Source organism: Cervus canadensis, chromosome 14, assembly GCF_019320065.1.
Source record: "Cervus canadensis isolate Bull #8, Minnesota chromosome 14, ASM1932006v1, whole genome shotgun sequence".
NCBI lineage: Eukaryota > Metazoa > Chordata > Mammalia > Artiodactyla > Cervidae > Cervus > Cervus canadensis.
The window spans coordinates 4,107,447-4,120,824 of NC_057399.1; the positions used below are offsets into that span (position 1 = coordinate 4,107,447).

Consider the following 13,378-nt stretch of genomic DNA (forward strand, 5'->3'; position numbering starts at 1 on the left):
CCCTATTAGGTCACTGTTCTGTAACGCTGCTCAGAAGCTGCCTGATCAGCTGCTTGGTTCCCTTGTGCCACTTACATGCTCCCTTTTTGGTGTCCTTTACAATGGGGACTGAAATCTTAGCAGGCAGATGACCTGCCTCCAAGAGCCTAAGGATTTGATCACCATATTTGATTGGGGACCCTCAGGTGGTCAAGTGGCCCCTTTCTTTCCAAATAGTCGCATGGGCATGTAGCACCAGAAAGGCAAATTTACAGTCCGTGTAAATGGCTACTGTTTTTCCTTTTCCCAGTTCCAAAGCTGGAGTCAAGGCTGTGAGCTCAGCTAATTGGATTGAAGTACCTGGTGGCAAAAGTTTAGCCTCTATGGTCTCAAAATTGGAGACTACTGAATATCCAGCTCTTCTTTTTCCTCCAAGACAAATCTGCTTCGATCAGTGTACCAGATTTTCTCAGGATTGGTCAGAGGATTTTCTGACAGTCCCTCTGGGGTTTTGTGCAGTGGTCCAAAGTTTCTAGGCAAGATTGAAAGGGGAGAGAGCCCTCGGGGGTTGGCAGGAAGATAGCTGGGTTAAGAACATCACAAGGGGATATAATCAGGCCTGGATTTTCCATCAGCACTAGTTGATATCTGAGGATCCTTTGATCAGACATCCATAAGTGGCTTCTCCCACTCAGAAGTTGTTTCACTTGGTGGCTGGTAAAAATAGTTGGCCCCCAAAAGAGAGTTTTAAAGCATATTCTAAATCAGGACTGCAATAGCTGCAACGTTTCAAAGTCAGGGGGAGATTTCTTCCCAATAAGGGAGGAGAACAATCAGGGACCACTAGAAACTGGTGGGAAGATTTTTGTCCATCCCAGTAACAAAGTGCTCAAGTGAATCTTTTTGTAATTGTTTTTCCTATAACACGCAAAATGGTACAGGTTTGCAGGGAGAAGGTTCTGGAGCAGGAGGTCAGGACAGAGTAGGTAGCCCCTGTGTCAACTAAGAAATTCTTGGATTTACCTGCCACATCCAGGCTCTAGTCCTGTGATGGTTATCTGTGACAGGTGGGCTGGCTGGAGCAGGCTGCTTCAGTCCTTCATTGTGAGGGAAGGCTTGGCATTTGACCTTGAGGCTCTTGGGTCCCCAGGACAGAGTGCCACCCAATATCCCAACTGATAGCATTTGTAGCAAGCCATTTTAGGAGACTTGTCACGGTTTGGACACTCTTTGGCCCACTGCCCCGCCTGTCTACAGATTAGGCATTTGTCCTGGGCCTTGTCCTTTAAGGACTCGGGGTTTGCCATAGGGTTTCTCTGGAGGGTGGCCAGCATCTGGGCATGCCTTGTCTCTTTCCTTTCCTCCCTTTCTTGAGCCGTGGCCTCCTCTCCCATTCTCTGTTAAAAAGGTGGCTATCTGGACCATCTCCTCTAAAGAGGCAGCAGGGTCCTGCTGCTGTAGCTGTTGTAAATTTATCCTGATATCTGATGCATACTGGGGCAGGAATTTGTCCTTGAAAATTACCTGTCCCTTGTAAGAGTCTAAGTGCAGACTGGTTAACTTTTAGAGGGCCTCTTTTAGATTTTCCAGAAAGGCAGTGGGGTTCTCGTTGGATTCCTGAGTTATTGCTGAGACTGGGCATAGTCCCACAGCTAATAGGCTTCCTTCTATTTTCATGGGTGGACTTCCTTAGGGGTGAGTCTTTTTGAAGTCTATCTTACCCAGTACTGTTACAATCTGAGAGCCAGGCATCCCCGAGTCAGGGTGCACATCCCCAGGCAGGCTGAGGTGTGACAGTCTCCTGGAGATCGAATCCCTGGGCAGGTTGAGGCAGGTCAGCCTCCTGAGAATTGGGTCCCTAGACAGGTTGAGGCATGTTGATCTCCTGGGACCCCTGGACTGGTGGATCCCTGAGCAGGTTGAGGCTTGACAACCTCCTGAGAACCAGATCCCTAGGCAGGTCAAGGCAGATCGACCTCCTGGGATGCCTGAACTGGTGGATCCCTCAGCAGGCTGAGGTGGGACAACCTCCACGGGACCAGATCTTGAGGCAGGTGGAGGCAGGTTGATTCCTGGGACCCCTGGGCTGGATTTGGGTGTCCCCAAGGTCTCCAGTGTGACCAGTGCTGGGCAGGACTAAGGGGTTATAATCTTAACTCATCACTGGTTTGTCCACTGCAGATGGGAGTAGATATCATAATGTAAAGAAATCCAAGTCTGTGCCCTGAGACTGGGAACCTGGTGAAACAGTCATAAACCTTATCCTCTTATTGCTCTGAGATAAGGGAAGTCACTGATTTCCTCCCCTATTCCTCCATAAGAGCAGTTTAGGGTGTTTCCAGTGGTAAACATTTCATTGTCATAGACCCACTTTAGGTAATAACAGAAGTAATGACAAAGGAGTGGGTTATCCGGTCCTGTTAGGGGGATTCAGTTCAGTTCAGTTGCTCAGTTGTGTCTAACTTTGCAACACCATGGACTGCAGCACACCAGGCCTGCCTGTCCATCACCAACTCCTGGAGCTTACTTATATTCATGTCCACTGAGTCAGTGATGCCATCCACCATCTCATCCTCTGTAGTCCCCTTCTCCTCCTGTCTTCAATCTTCTCCAGCATCAGGGTCTTTTCAAATGAGTCAGTTGTTCACATCAGGTGGCCAAAGTATTGGAGTTTCAGCTTCAACATCAGTCCTTCCAATGAATATTCAGGGCTGATTTCCTTTTGGATGGACTGGTTGGATCTCCTTGCAGGCCAAGGGACTCTCAAACCACAGTTCAAAAGCATCAATTCTTTGGCACTCAGCTTTCTTTATAGTCCAAATCTCATATCCATACATGACTACTGGAAAAACCATAGCCTTGACTAGATGGACCTTGGTTGGCAAAGTAATGTCTCTGCTTTTTAATAAGCTGTCTAGGTTGGTCATAAGTTTTCTTCCAAGGAGCAAGCCTCTTTTAATTTCATGGCTGCAAATACCATCTGCAGTGATTTCAGAACCCAAAAAAATAAAGTCTCTCACTGTTTCCCCATCTATTTTCCATGAAGTGATGGGACCAGATGCCATGATCCTAGTTTTCTGAATGTTGAGCTTTAAGCCAAATTTTTCACTCTCATCTTTCACTATCATCAAGAGGCTTTTTAGTTCTTCTTCGCTTTCTGCGATAAGGGTGGTGTCATCTGCATATATGAGATTATTGATATTTCTGCCGACAATCTTGATTCCAGCTTGTGCTTCATCCAGCCCAGTGTTTCTTATGATGTACTTTGCATATAAGTTAAATAAGCAGGGTGACAATATACAGCCTTGATGTACTCCTTTCCTGATTCAGAACCAGTCTGTTGTTCCATGTCCCGTTCTAACTGTTGTTTCCTGACTTGCATACATATTTCTCAAGAGGCAGGTCAGATGGTCTGGTATTCCCATCTCTTGAAGAATTTTCCACTGTTTGTGGTGATTCACACAGTCAAAGGCTTTGGCATAGTCAATAAAGCAGAAATAGATGTTTTTCTAGAACTCTCTTGCTTTTTCGATGATCCATTAGATGTTGGCAATTTGATCTCTGGTTCCTCTGCCTTTTCTAAAACCAGCTTGAACATGTGGAAGTTCACAGTTCACATACTGTTGAAGTCTGGCTTGGAGAATTTTGAGCATTACTCTGTGAGTGTGTGAGATGAGTGCGGTTGTGTGGTAGTTTGAGCATTCTTTGGGGTTACCTTTCTTTGGGATTGGAATGAAAACTTAGCTTTTCCAGTCCTGTGACCACTGCTGAATTTTCCAGATTTGCTGACATATTGAGTGCAGCACTTTCACAGCATCATCCTTTAGGATTTGAAATAGCTCAACTGGAATTCCATCACCTCCTCTAGCTTTGTTTCGCTTCCTAAGGCCCACTTGACTTTGCATTCTAAGATATCTGGCACTAGGTGAGTAATATTACCATCGTGATTATCTGGGTCATGAAGATCTTTTCTGTACAGTTCTTCTGTGTATTCTTGCCACCTCTTCTTAATATCTTCTGCTTCTGTTAGGGGCATTTTAATAATAGGCTGGCTGAAGTGCTGTTGCCTGCAAGAGGGCAGGGTTCTGGTTGTAGGAGTTAGTAAGTGGCTTAAAAACAAATTGATAAGAGACAATAGGCCAGATGTTCCATAAAAGTGGAGTGGAGATTTGATCCAGGGGTATGTTTGTAACTTTAGGAGAAAGGTGGTAAGGGTTTGGGCCCAATCGGCCTGCAGGGCTAACTCCCAAAGTGGCAAACATTATCCCTGAAAGCCCAGTTGCTCTTGAAACGATGCCACCAACAGATGGACTTTTAGCAGGCATTGTGTGCCTGTCACCCACTCTAGCGGGTTCACTGAGAGATGCTGCTGTTGCACATGTTTAGGAAACATGGAAGATGATGGCCTGAATATCTAGAGGGATTGGATATCATACAGTATTTCCCTCCCAGGGCCAGCTGTTTTCTGGTTGCTCCTCAAGAAGATTGTAAAGGCAACATTGTGGGCCCAGACAGGGCTCAGGAAAAGAGCATGAAACAGGAGGGAAGGGGGCAGGGCACAACCTTTGAGAGAATGACATAGCCCAAGGGAATAACATAAACAGATAAAAATCAAATGGGTCCAAGATGACAAGTCAGATTCAACTAAACCTTGATCTTCAATCTGCAAGCTAAACGCATACCCAGGGGCACCAGGACAGCTCCAAGGCACTGTCAAAAGACAGAGGAATGGGTGGTTCCCTAATTGTTGGAATGATCCTCCCACTTATTAGCATATGAAGTCACCCAGCCTGACAATTCCATGGCCACTGCACTCTCCTCTGTGATGGCCCACACCCTGTGGAATGTGCTTCTCTCTGAATCCGAACAAATCTACCTCTTACCTATTGCTGTGTCTCTAACTGAATTTTTGCAGTGAGACATCAGAGCCTGAGCTTCATTAGGTCTTGAGACCAGACACCATGGGTTTTGGCTGGGCTCAAGTTCCGGGAGAGAGGAGTTGAAGGATGGGAGGAAAAAGCAGTGGGAAAAACATGCCGAGGAATCCCCTTCATAACCTGCCAGAAAAGCTGCTAAATGCCTGACCTGTGCTCACAGTTTTCATTGGCCTGATTCTTGGCACAGAGAAGATTAAGGACAGAAGAACCCTCACTCACTTGGACAACAGCTACTGGGGCGCAGAGGATAGTGGAGCCTTCAGGACACGCAGGGGAGTAGCCTCTCCAGAGTCTCTCAGTTGCGCCCACTGCCGCTCTCCTGTTCACAGGGGGTTTGAGGAAACAAGAAACAAGAGATTGTAAAGGAATTAAGATTTTTTTAGCCCTATGTCTTTCCAGTCATAGGAGCGAAGACCTCTTTTACTTTAACTGGAGGTCTTCTGGAGTCTGAGCCTGAGCCGCGTGAGCTTTCTGCTGAGTTAGTTTTGGCTGTCCCATTTGCCAGCACGCTGGGCTTCTTGTCACTTGCACTGCGCTGGGTTTTCTTTGAGTTCAGCTTCTGCCACAGAAGCTTTCACCGAGTTGGACTTCTGCTGTGTTTCGCCTCCGCCTTGTGGGGCCAAACTGAGGTTGTTTCAGCTAGGTTAAATCCGAGAAATGGTACCCTAGATGTCGGGGGAGCATGTAATTTCCTCACTTCTGTCTTGCCGCAGGGAAAATTTGAAGCAATGGATGGAGCAGCGTTATAGCTCAGTATTATTAGGAAAAACAAAGGATAGCACACCCTTGATAGTACACTCTCGAGGAGTGAGGGCGGGCCAACCAAAAGACACGAGAAGAGATGCCTCAACCCTTATAGACTTCCTCCTTTTATACATTTGTTTCCTCCCCCCTGAGCCTGCCCTATGTAAACTGGGCTAGCCAGGAGGGCTGTTTGTTTTACCTGAGGTCCTCATCTGGTCCTTGGAACTTCCTTTGTTTTATTTTTGTGGGCTTTTCCCTTCTTTGTCTTTTAGCCACCACCATTTTGGATTTCTTTTTCCCATTCTAACTACATAACAATGGGATCGCAAAGAGTTGGACACGACTGAGCGACTAAAATTTTCACTTACTTACACGGGGAAGCCTTGTGGGCTGCTGTCTATGGGTCGCACAGAGTCGGACACGACTGAAGTGACTTAGCAGCAGCAGCAACACTAATGATAAGAAACGGGAAGATGTAATGAGTCTAAACTTGTTGTTTAGACGCTTAGTCATGTCCAACTCTTTTTCGACACTCTGGCCTGTTGTAGCCCAGCAGGCTGCTCTGACCATGGGATTTCCCAGGCAAGAATACTGGAGTGGGTTGCCATTTCATTCTGCAGGAGATCTTTCTGACCCAGAGATCAAACCCATACCTCCTGCCTTGGCAGGCGGATTCTTTACCGCTGAGCCACAAGTTGTAGGTACCCACTCTTATAGCGTTAAAATACAAAGCTAAAGGACACAGTCACACACATATCAGAGCCCTGATCTTTGTAAACCAGGAGGTATTTCTGCCCAGCAGTGCACATCTACTTTACAGGCCTCAGTATTTATGTCTGCTAAGAGATATGGAATGATAAATCTCATTAGTGAATGGACTGCTGAGCTTCATCTATAGAGTGAAAGCCTTCAGGAATCCTGTTCTCTGGCTCATTACTAAAGAAAAATGGGAGAAGAGTATACTGGAGTGTACAATAAGCAGTCTTTGCTAGAATTGACATATTTTTTTCATCTTTTATATCCCTCCTTTCTTTGTCTTTAGGTGTTGTTGTCACTCTTATGAATAGGTTATTGCTAGATTAAAAATTCAATCTTAAAAGTATTTTTTGTACTTTTTATTTCCCATTTTACTGATTGATCTATTGATTGATTTTGCTTGTATTGTTTGTGCTTCCTTTGGTTTAGAAGTTACACCTTCTGTTTTTGTTCTTATAGCAATGATCTATTTTAAATCAGTAAACCTATCTTAAAAAATGTCTCTGAAATAAATCACTATCTTCACGTTCTTCCAATAATACAAAGACTGTGGAATGTTTTCTTGTAGTAATTTTCTTCTCCCTTTTCATGTTGTTGTTTAATGTTTTAACCTTATTTTTATACTTTTAAATTACTCATACATACATTTTATTTTTAATAGTCCTTGCTTATTTGTATTCTCTAATGTAAATAATTAACTTATTGCATGCTTATTACTGCTTTTCATCTTAATTCTTCTCTCTTTGCTTAATTTACTCCTTTATGAAAAACATCTTTTAGTAATTATTTTAGTGATTATTTTTAATTGCAATATAGTTGATGTACAATATTATCTGAGTTTCAGGTGTACAACATAGTGATTCAAAAATTTTAAATGTTATACTCTTATAAATGTCATTTATAAGAGAGTGGCTATATTTCCTGTGTTGGACAATATATTCTTATAGCTTATTTATCTTCCACATAGTTGTTTGTTCCTCTTAATCCCCTACTCCTGACTTGCCCTTCCTTCCTTCTCCCTACTGATAGCTACTAGTATGTTCTCCATATCTGTGACTCTGTTTCTTTTCTGTTATATTCATTGGTTTGTTTTGTTTTTTATATATTCCACATATAAGTGATATTATACAGTATTTGTCTTTCTTTGCCTGATTTACTTCACTTAACATAATATTTTCCAGGTCCATCTATGTTGTTGCAGATGGCAAAATTGCATTCTTTTTTATGACCAAGTAATATTCCACTGTTTGTATTTGTGTGTATACACACACACACACACATAGCATATTTAGTTTATATATATGTATGTATGTATATGTATATGTTTATATATATATAAACAAACAAGATGTGATATACATGCACACACACACACACACACAATGGAATATTGGTCATAAAAAAGATACCACTTCACACCTGATCAGATGGCTGATTCAAATAGGTGTGAAGTGATATCTTATTGTGTTTTTTAATTTGCATTTCACTATCTTTTCCCCACTGAGTATTCTTGGTGCTCATGTAAAATGAATGGGATTAGAGGTGACCTGGAGTGATTATGTTCTTGATCATATATGCATAGGTTTATTTCTGGGTTCTTATTTCTGTTCCATTGATCTATGTGTATGTTTTTATGCCAGTACCATACTGTTTTGACTACTGTAGCTTTATAATATAGTTTGTAACTAAGGAGTATGATGCCTTTACCTTTGCTCTTCTTTCTCAACATTGTTTTGACTATCTGGGATCTTTCGTGGTGCCATATGAATTTTAGAATTGTTATTTCTATTCTGTAAAAAAATGCCATTGACAATTAGAATATCACCTTTATTCAACTCTTGATGAATGAATGTCTCTTGCCATTAAGTACCAAGAAAGATACAGGTTCTCACTCTTACTTTGGACACCACTTCTCTAATGGGTCTCTAACAGTGCCCCCTCATCCAACTGAAAAGAGAGGCTCTTCAGATAGTCAGCAGGCTGGGATATTTTCAAGTTTCAGTTTATCTCTGTGTATAAAGAATGTACATCTTAAGTGAAAGAGTAAAATGTGAAGCAAGCCTAAGGATTGTGAAGTATTTTGAGGACATTTCCAGAGGAGTCAGTGTGCTCATATAAGGATTCCCTGCTTCCTTCAGAGTCTGAGAGTTTTCTTGGGTCCTGTCTGGATGCCTTCCTTACTCTGGATACTGAACCATGGTTATCACTCCAGGTCATGTCTAATCCTATCCCTTTTAATCCCCTGTTCCCTAATGACTCCACAGGAGAATTTGGGCCTCTGAGAAGAGGATTTTTAGTATCTTCCCTGCTAAAGACACCAACACTGGATTTTATCAAAGGTTGGATAGTGTCTGGGAATGTGGAACCTCTTACAACCCTTTATTCATTTCAACCACTCTTCTCCTTCTTTTCTCAGTATCAGTGAGGAGCTGGACAGGCAGAGCTGTCATTCAGGCCAGGCCTTGGGCACCGTTTTCTCAGTCCTATCCTAGGTCAGTGATTGGCTCTGGGCAGTTAGAGCCCTGTCCTCTCAGAATCACGAGGGAGTCTGAGCTGAAGTCAGCAGTGAAGCTGAAGACGGTTGCTGCACACCCAGAATCTGTTCCCTTCCACCGCTGCATCGCTTATCTCGAGAGCATGTGCAGAACTCATCGGTGCATCTGGGCACGGGTTGGTGATGTTAAGCAGTGAGGCAGATGTCCAGCAGCACCACAGTAGTCAGTGGGACAACCAGAACCCTGATGGAAGTTGCTAGCTTTGCCTGTCACACTTTTTTTCCTTTTGCTTTCTTTTTCTTTTTTGGCCACACTGCAGGGCATGGGGGATCTTAATTTCCCTGACCAGGAATTGAGCCATCAACCCCTGCAGTGGAAGCGCAGAGTTAATCACTGGACTGCCAGGGAAGTCCCTGCCTGTCATACTTTTTGTAAGGTTCACTGGTAAACAAAACCATGAATTCTAGTGGGACAGTTTATTACTTATATACAGCAAAGCAAGACCAGCAGGTGTGTTAGCTGCTAGTCTCACTGGGTGGCGTTTCCCCAGAGTGGCCAGATGGTGGATGGCAGAGGTGGTGAGCCACTCAGCTGTAGAGAAGCCAACTCTGAACCATGGCCAAGTGGTCTGATAGCTGAACCCAAGGGGGCTGAGGTGGAAAGTTGCATGATTTCATTCTCTGAAACCAGGGAGGTGGATGAGAACCTGCTTTGTTACAGCCTATTGTAACATAGCTTTTGCCCTTGTGTTTCAAGACCTGCAGGGTCAGACCCAGTCAAGACTCATTGCAGCCTTAAGTGAAATCAAAGTGGTCCACGTGAGAGATATACAAGGTCATTAGAGGCTAGGGCAGGTCTGTTCCTCTACAGATGAGAGGCTCAAAGAAAAGGTGAATAGTGAACTGAATGTATGGTAGGGTAAAGCCTAGGTGTAAAAAGATGTTTCTACAGTTTTTGGGCCTCTATAAATAATGTAGACAACCTTTCTATGAGTAAAGATAAAAATAGGCACTGAGGAGAGTGTGAATATCACTTTGAAGCGAGAAAAAATATATTATAACCTATTTTCATGAGAACTTTAGCTGTGTTTAGGAAGACATCAGCTCAGCTTTTCAAGTCTAAGATTATAAGATTTCAATGCTCTGATGGCTTATTAAAATGCTGAAAACCAATAACTGTGGGCACATCACAGTGTCAGAGTTCAGTTTAAATTCTCTGTCAAGTTAATTGGTATTTACTGGCTTCTTAAGTCAGGGTTCAGGGTTTCCTTTGAGACAGCACTCCAGCTGAAACATACAGTAGGCAACTAACATTTCACTTCCAAAGCACTCAAGTCTGCAGGTACCATTTTTATAACATCTTCTGTATAATTCTGATGATAATGGATTCAAGCCTGGAAAGAAAATGAATGGAAAGATGATTCATTATAGACCTTTCTGTACTATAGAATGACTAGTCCTTCCATTTTTGTCAAAGTGGATTCCAAGAGACTTGTTCATAGTCTGATACTATAATTGAAAAAATTTAAAAAGCTATGGATTGAACTTGTGTCCTCCCCAGGTTCATATATTGAAACCATAATCCCCAATGTGACTGTTCTCGGAGACAGGGACTTTAAAGGTGACAGTAAAGTTAAATGAGGTTATAAGAGGGGGGGGCCTGGTCCAATAGAATTGGTGGCCTTTTTGACAGAAAATACAGAAAGAAGATGGTTGTCTGCAAGCTAGGAAGGTAACTCTTATCAGAAACTGAGTTGGTCTGCAGTTGCCCGTGGACTTTCCAGCCTCTGGAACTGTGAGAAAATAAATTTTGTTTAGGTCTTGCCATGCATGATATTTCGCTATGGTAGCCTCAACTGACTGAGACAATTAATAACTTGGAACTTTGCCCAAATTGGTTGAATAATAAATTCTATAAACAAATTACCTATGTATGTAGTTTTTAACAAAATATTTAATTATTTGTTCATTCTCAAGCCAGTTTTTTATAAATCCAGGTACTGTTTAGGTAGAGATTTGAGTATGATATCGCCAAGAATTTTTGGTCTTGGCAAAAAAGGAAGCACAAAAGATGCATGAGAAGAAAATATGACAAGTCCAGTGAGATATATGCAACATGGGGTGGTGGTGTGAGTTCAGAGGAGGATGGAAGCAATTCTGAGGATGGGATGTATTATTGGAGCCCAAGGTATTTGAGCTGGGCCTACAGTTTAGTGGCCATGTAACTCTATAGAATCATCAGAATATGAATGTTTCTTTTCATATGTAAGAGTGTTGAAAGGAGAAAGAATGCTAAAATTTGGCCATCTATGGAAATTTTGAGTGAGCGTTTACCCCATTTATTTTGTCTGGAGCTTCCCTGGTGGCTCAGACCATACAGAATTCGCCTGCCAATGAAGGAGACCCAGGTTCTATCTCTGGGTCAGGAAGATTCCCCTGGAGAAGGGAATGGCAACCCACTCCAGTATTCTTGCCTGGAAAATCCCATGGACAGACGAGCCTGGCAGGCTGTAGTCCATGGGGTTGCAGAGTCAGACGTGACTAAGAGACTTAACATACACAGGAAAAAAGGAGGAGGTCAGGGTTACTAGGTTAGCAAGATGGATGCCTAAGAAGATGTGAAGTATAATGGTCTATATGTGAAACTTGTAATGATCTCTATAAAGAAACAAGGAGTTCCTATAAAAATAATAAGCTATGGGCATGTAGACAGCACTGAAGGGAATATTGTAGACTCTGCGCAGTTGTTCACTGTCTAGAGCCCATGGATTCATTGCCGTGAACCATAGTGGACTTGTAATGGCCTGTAGAGCTTCTAGAGGTCTGGATTCTACAGATTCTTAAATCCAGCTTGTTGAGTCACATGATCTGAACATCTGGTTCATCTGCCTAGAGAATACATGAGAGATTGAGAAATTAAGTAGGACCCTTCAACATATGGATGTGAACTGCTTCAGTAACACTAAATAAAGAGAATTCTCAAGATGAGATTTTCAAAGTCAGTAATGGGTGTGGTCAAACTAGAGTATGAGGCCAGCTGGTGTTCTCCCTCACATTTCTCCAGCGGTTACCTCATCTAATGAGACATTTCTCAAGTCACATAAAGCCCATCAAACCTCTTGGATTGATGGCAGTTCCTGATCTGTTTCCCTGTGTACCTGAGGGATCTACAAATAAGTTAACTGTGAGTAATTTGAGTATATTAGAAAGCTTTAAAAATTATGTTATTACTGCTCGCTGGTGTTGACTACTATTCCTAGGCATGTTCCTGAGTAGAGATACAACAATAGTAGCAAAACAAAATGTAGTATTATTAATAAAAATATAATGATAACTCTCATAAGTCAGGAACTGTACATATGTATAGGCATATTCTATACATTATTTTATTTAACCCTTGCAAGACTCTGAAGTTATTATTATTTCCATTTGGTAAATGAAGAAATTACATTTCAGAGATGCACAGACTTTTGCCTCAGACTGTGCAGCTGCAGTTTGGAGAGCCAAGATTCAAGGTCAGGCCTTGCTGACATCAAAGATGGTTGGTGCTTTTTCCACTTCAAAAATTAAAGAGCTTATGGTGGGAGGACATTCATAGGTTTGCATAGTGCAATTGCTCTTCTAGACAAGGATTCTCCCAGGAAGATTCCCATTTTACCTGCTAGTGTTGTATCCCAAAAGATGAGAAACACGAACACAGTGATGGGAGACTCCATGGCTGGCACTGTCTTGTTGAGGAGGCTCCTGGCAGGGTCTGATGCAGGCTGTCCTAGAGCAGAGAGGGAAAGATGAGCATGCCATTCAGCACAAACCTCTCAGGTCTGGGGATGATCTGCTCCAGGTAGATACGCTACACCGACCTCCCCTGAGGCAGCTGAGCTGGCAATGCTTATATGAGGGAAAAACAGCCAGCCCTGTCCTGTTTGACAGCTTTTCCTGTTGGCAAAGGCACTGCTCACCCCCTTGGAAAACCTGGGTTTTCCAAAAGACTAACAGAGACCTGTTTTTAAAAAATGTATTTTCTTTTTATCTATTTTAAGTAAATAAAATTAATTGTTTGACTTTTATGTTACAACAGAAATGCAATTTTAGAAAATTCATAAAATATTGAGAATTACAAGTAAAGACGTTATACTTGAGCCCCACCTCTTCAGACACAACCTGTGTGTTACTCAAGAAAGTTGATTTTATGTCTAGTTTTTTGTTTAATATTTTATCTTGTATAGTTACAGACATGATATACCCATATTTATGTATTCTGCTTTTTGTATGGTGATATCAGTTCAATTCAGTCGCTCAGATGCGTCCAACTCTTTGCGACCCCATGCACTGCAGAATGCCAGGCTTCCCTGTGCATCACCAACTCCCGAGGCAGGCTCAAACTCATGTCCATTGAGTCGGTGATGGCATTCAATCATCTCATTCTCTGTTGTCCCCTTCTCCTCCTGCCTTCAATCTTTCCCAGCAT

The 13,378-nt window shown here is 42.5% G+C and overlaps 1 protein-coding gene across 1 annotated transcript; it reads right to left on the reverse strand.

The window, feature by feature from the left end:
* Positions 1 to 10,161: 10,161 nt before the first annotated feature.
* DEFB134 (defensin beta 134) lies at positions 10,162 to 12,626 on the reverse strand. Its single transcript, XM_043486969.1, has 2 exons — positions 12,569 to 12,626; positions 10,162 to 10,304 (listed from the first exon to the last, which is right to left on the reverse strand). Exons 1-2 carry the CDS (start codon positions 12,624 to 12,626, stop codon positions 10,162 to 10,164), a joined length of 201 nt encoding a protein of 66 aa, XP_043342904.1.
* Between the last annotated feature and the right edge of the window lie 752 nt (positions 12,627 to 13,378).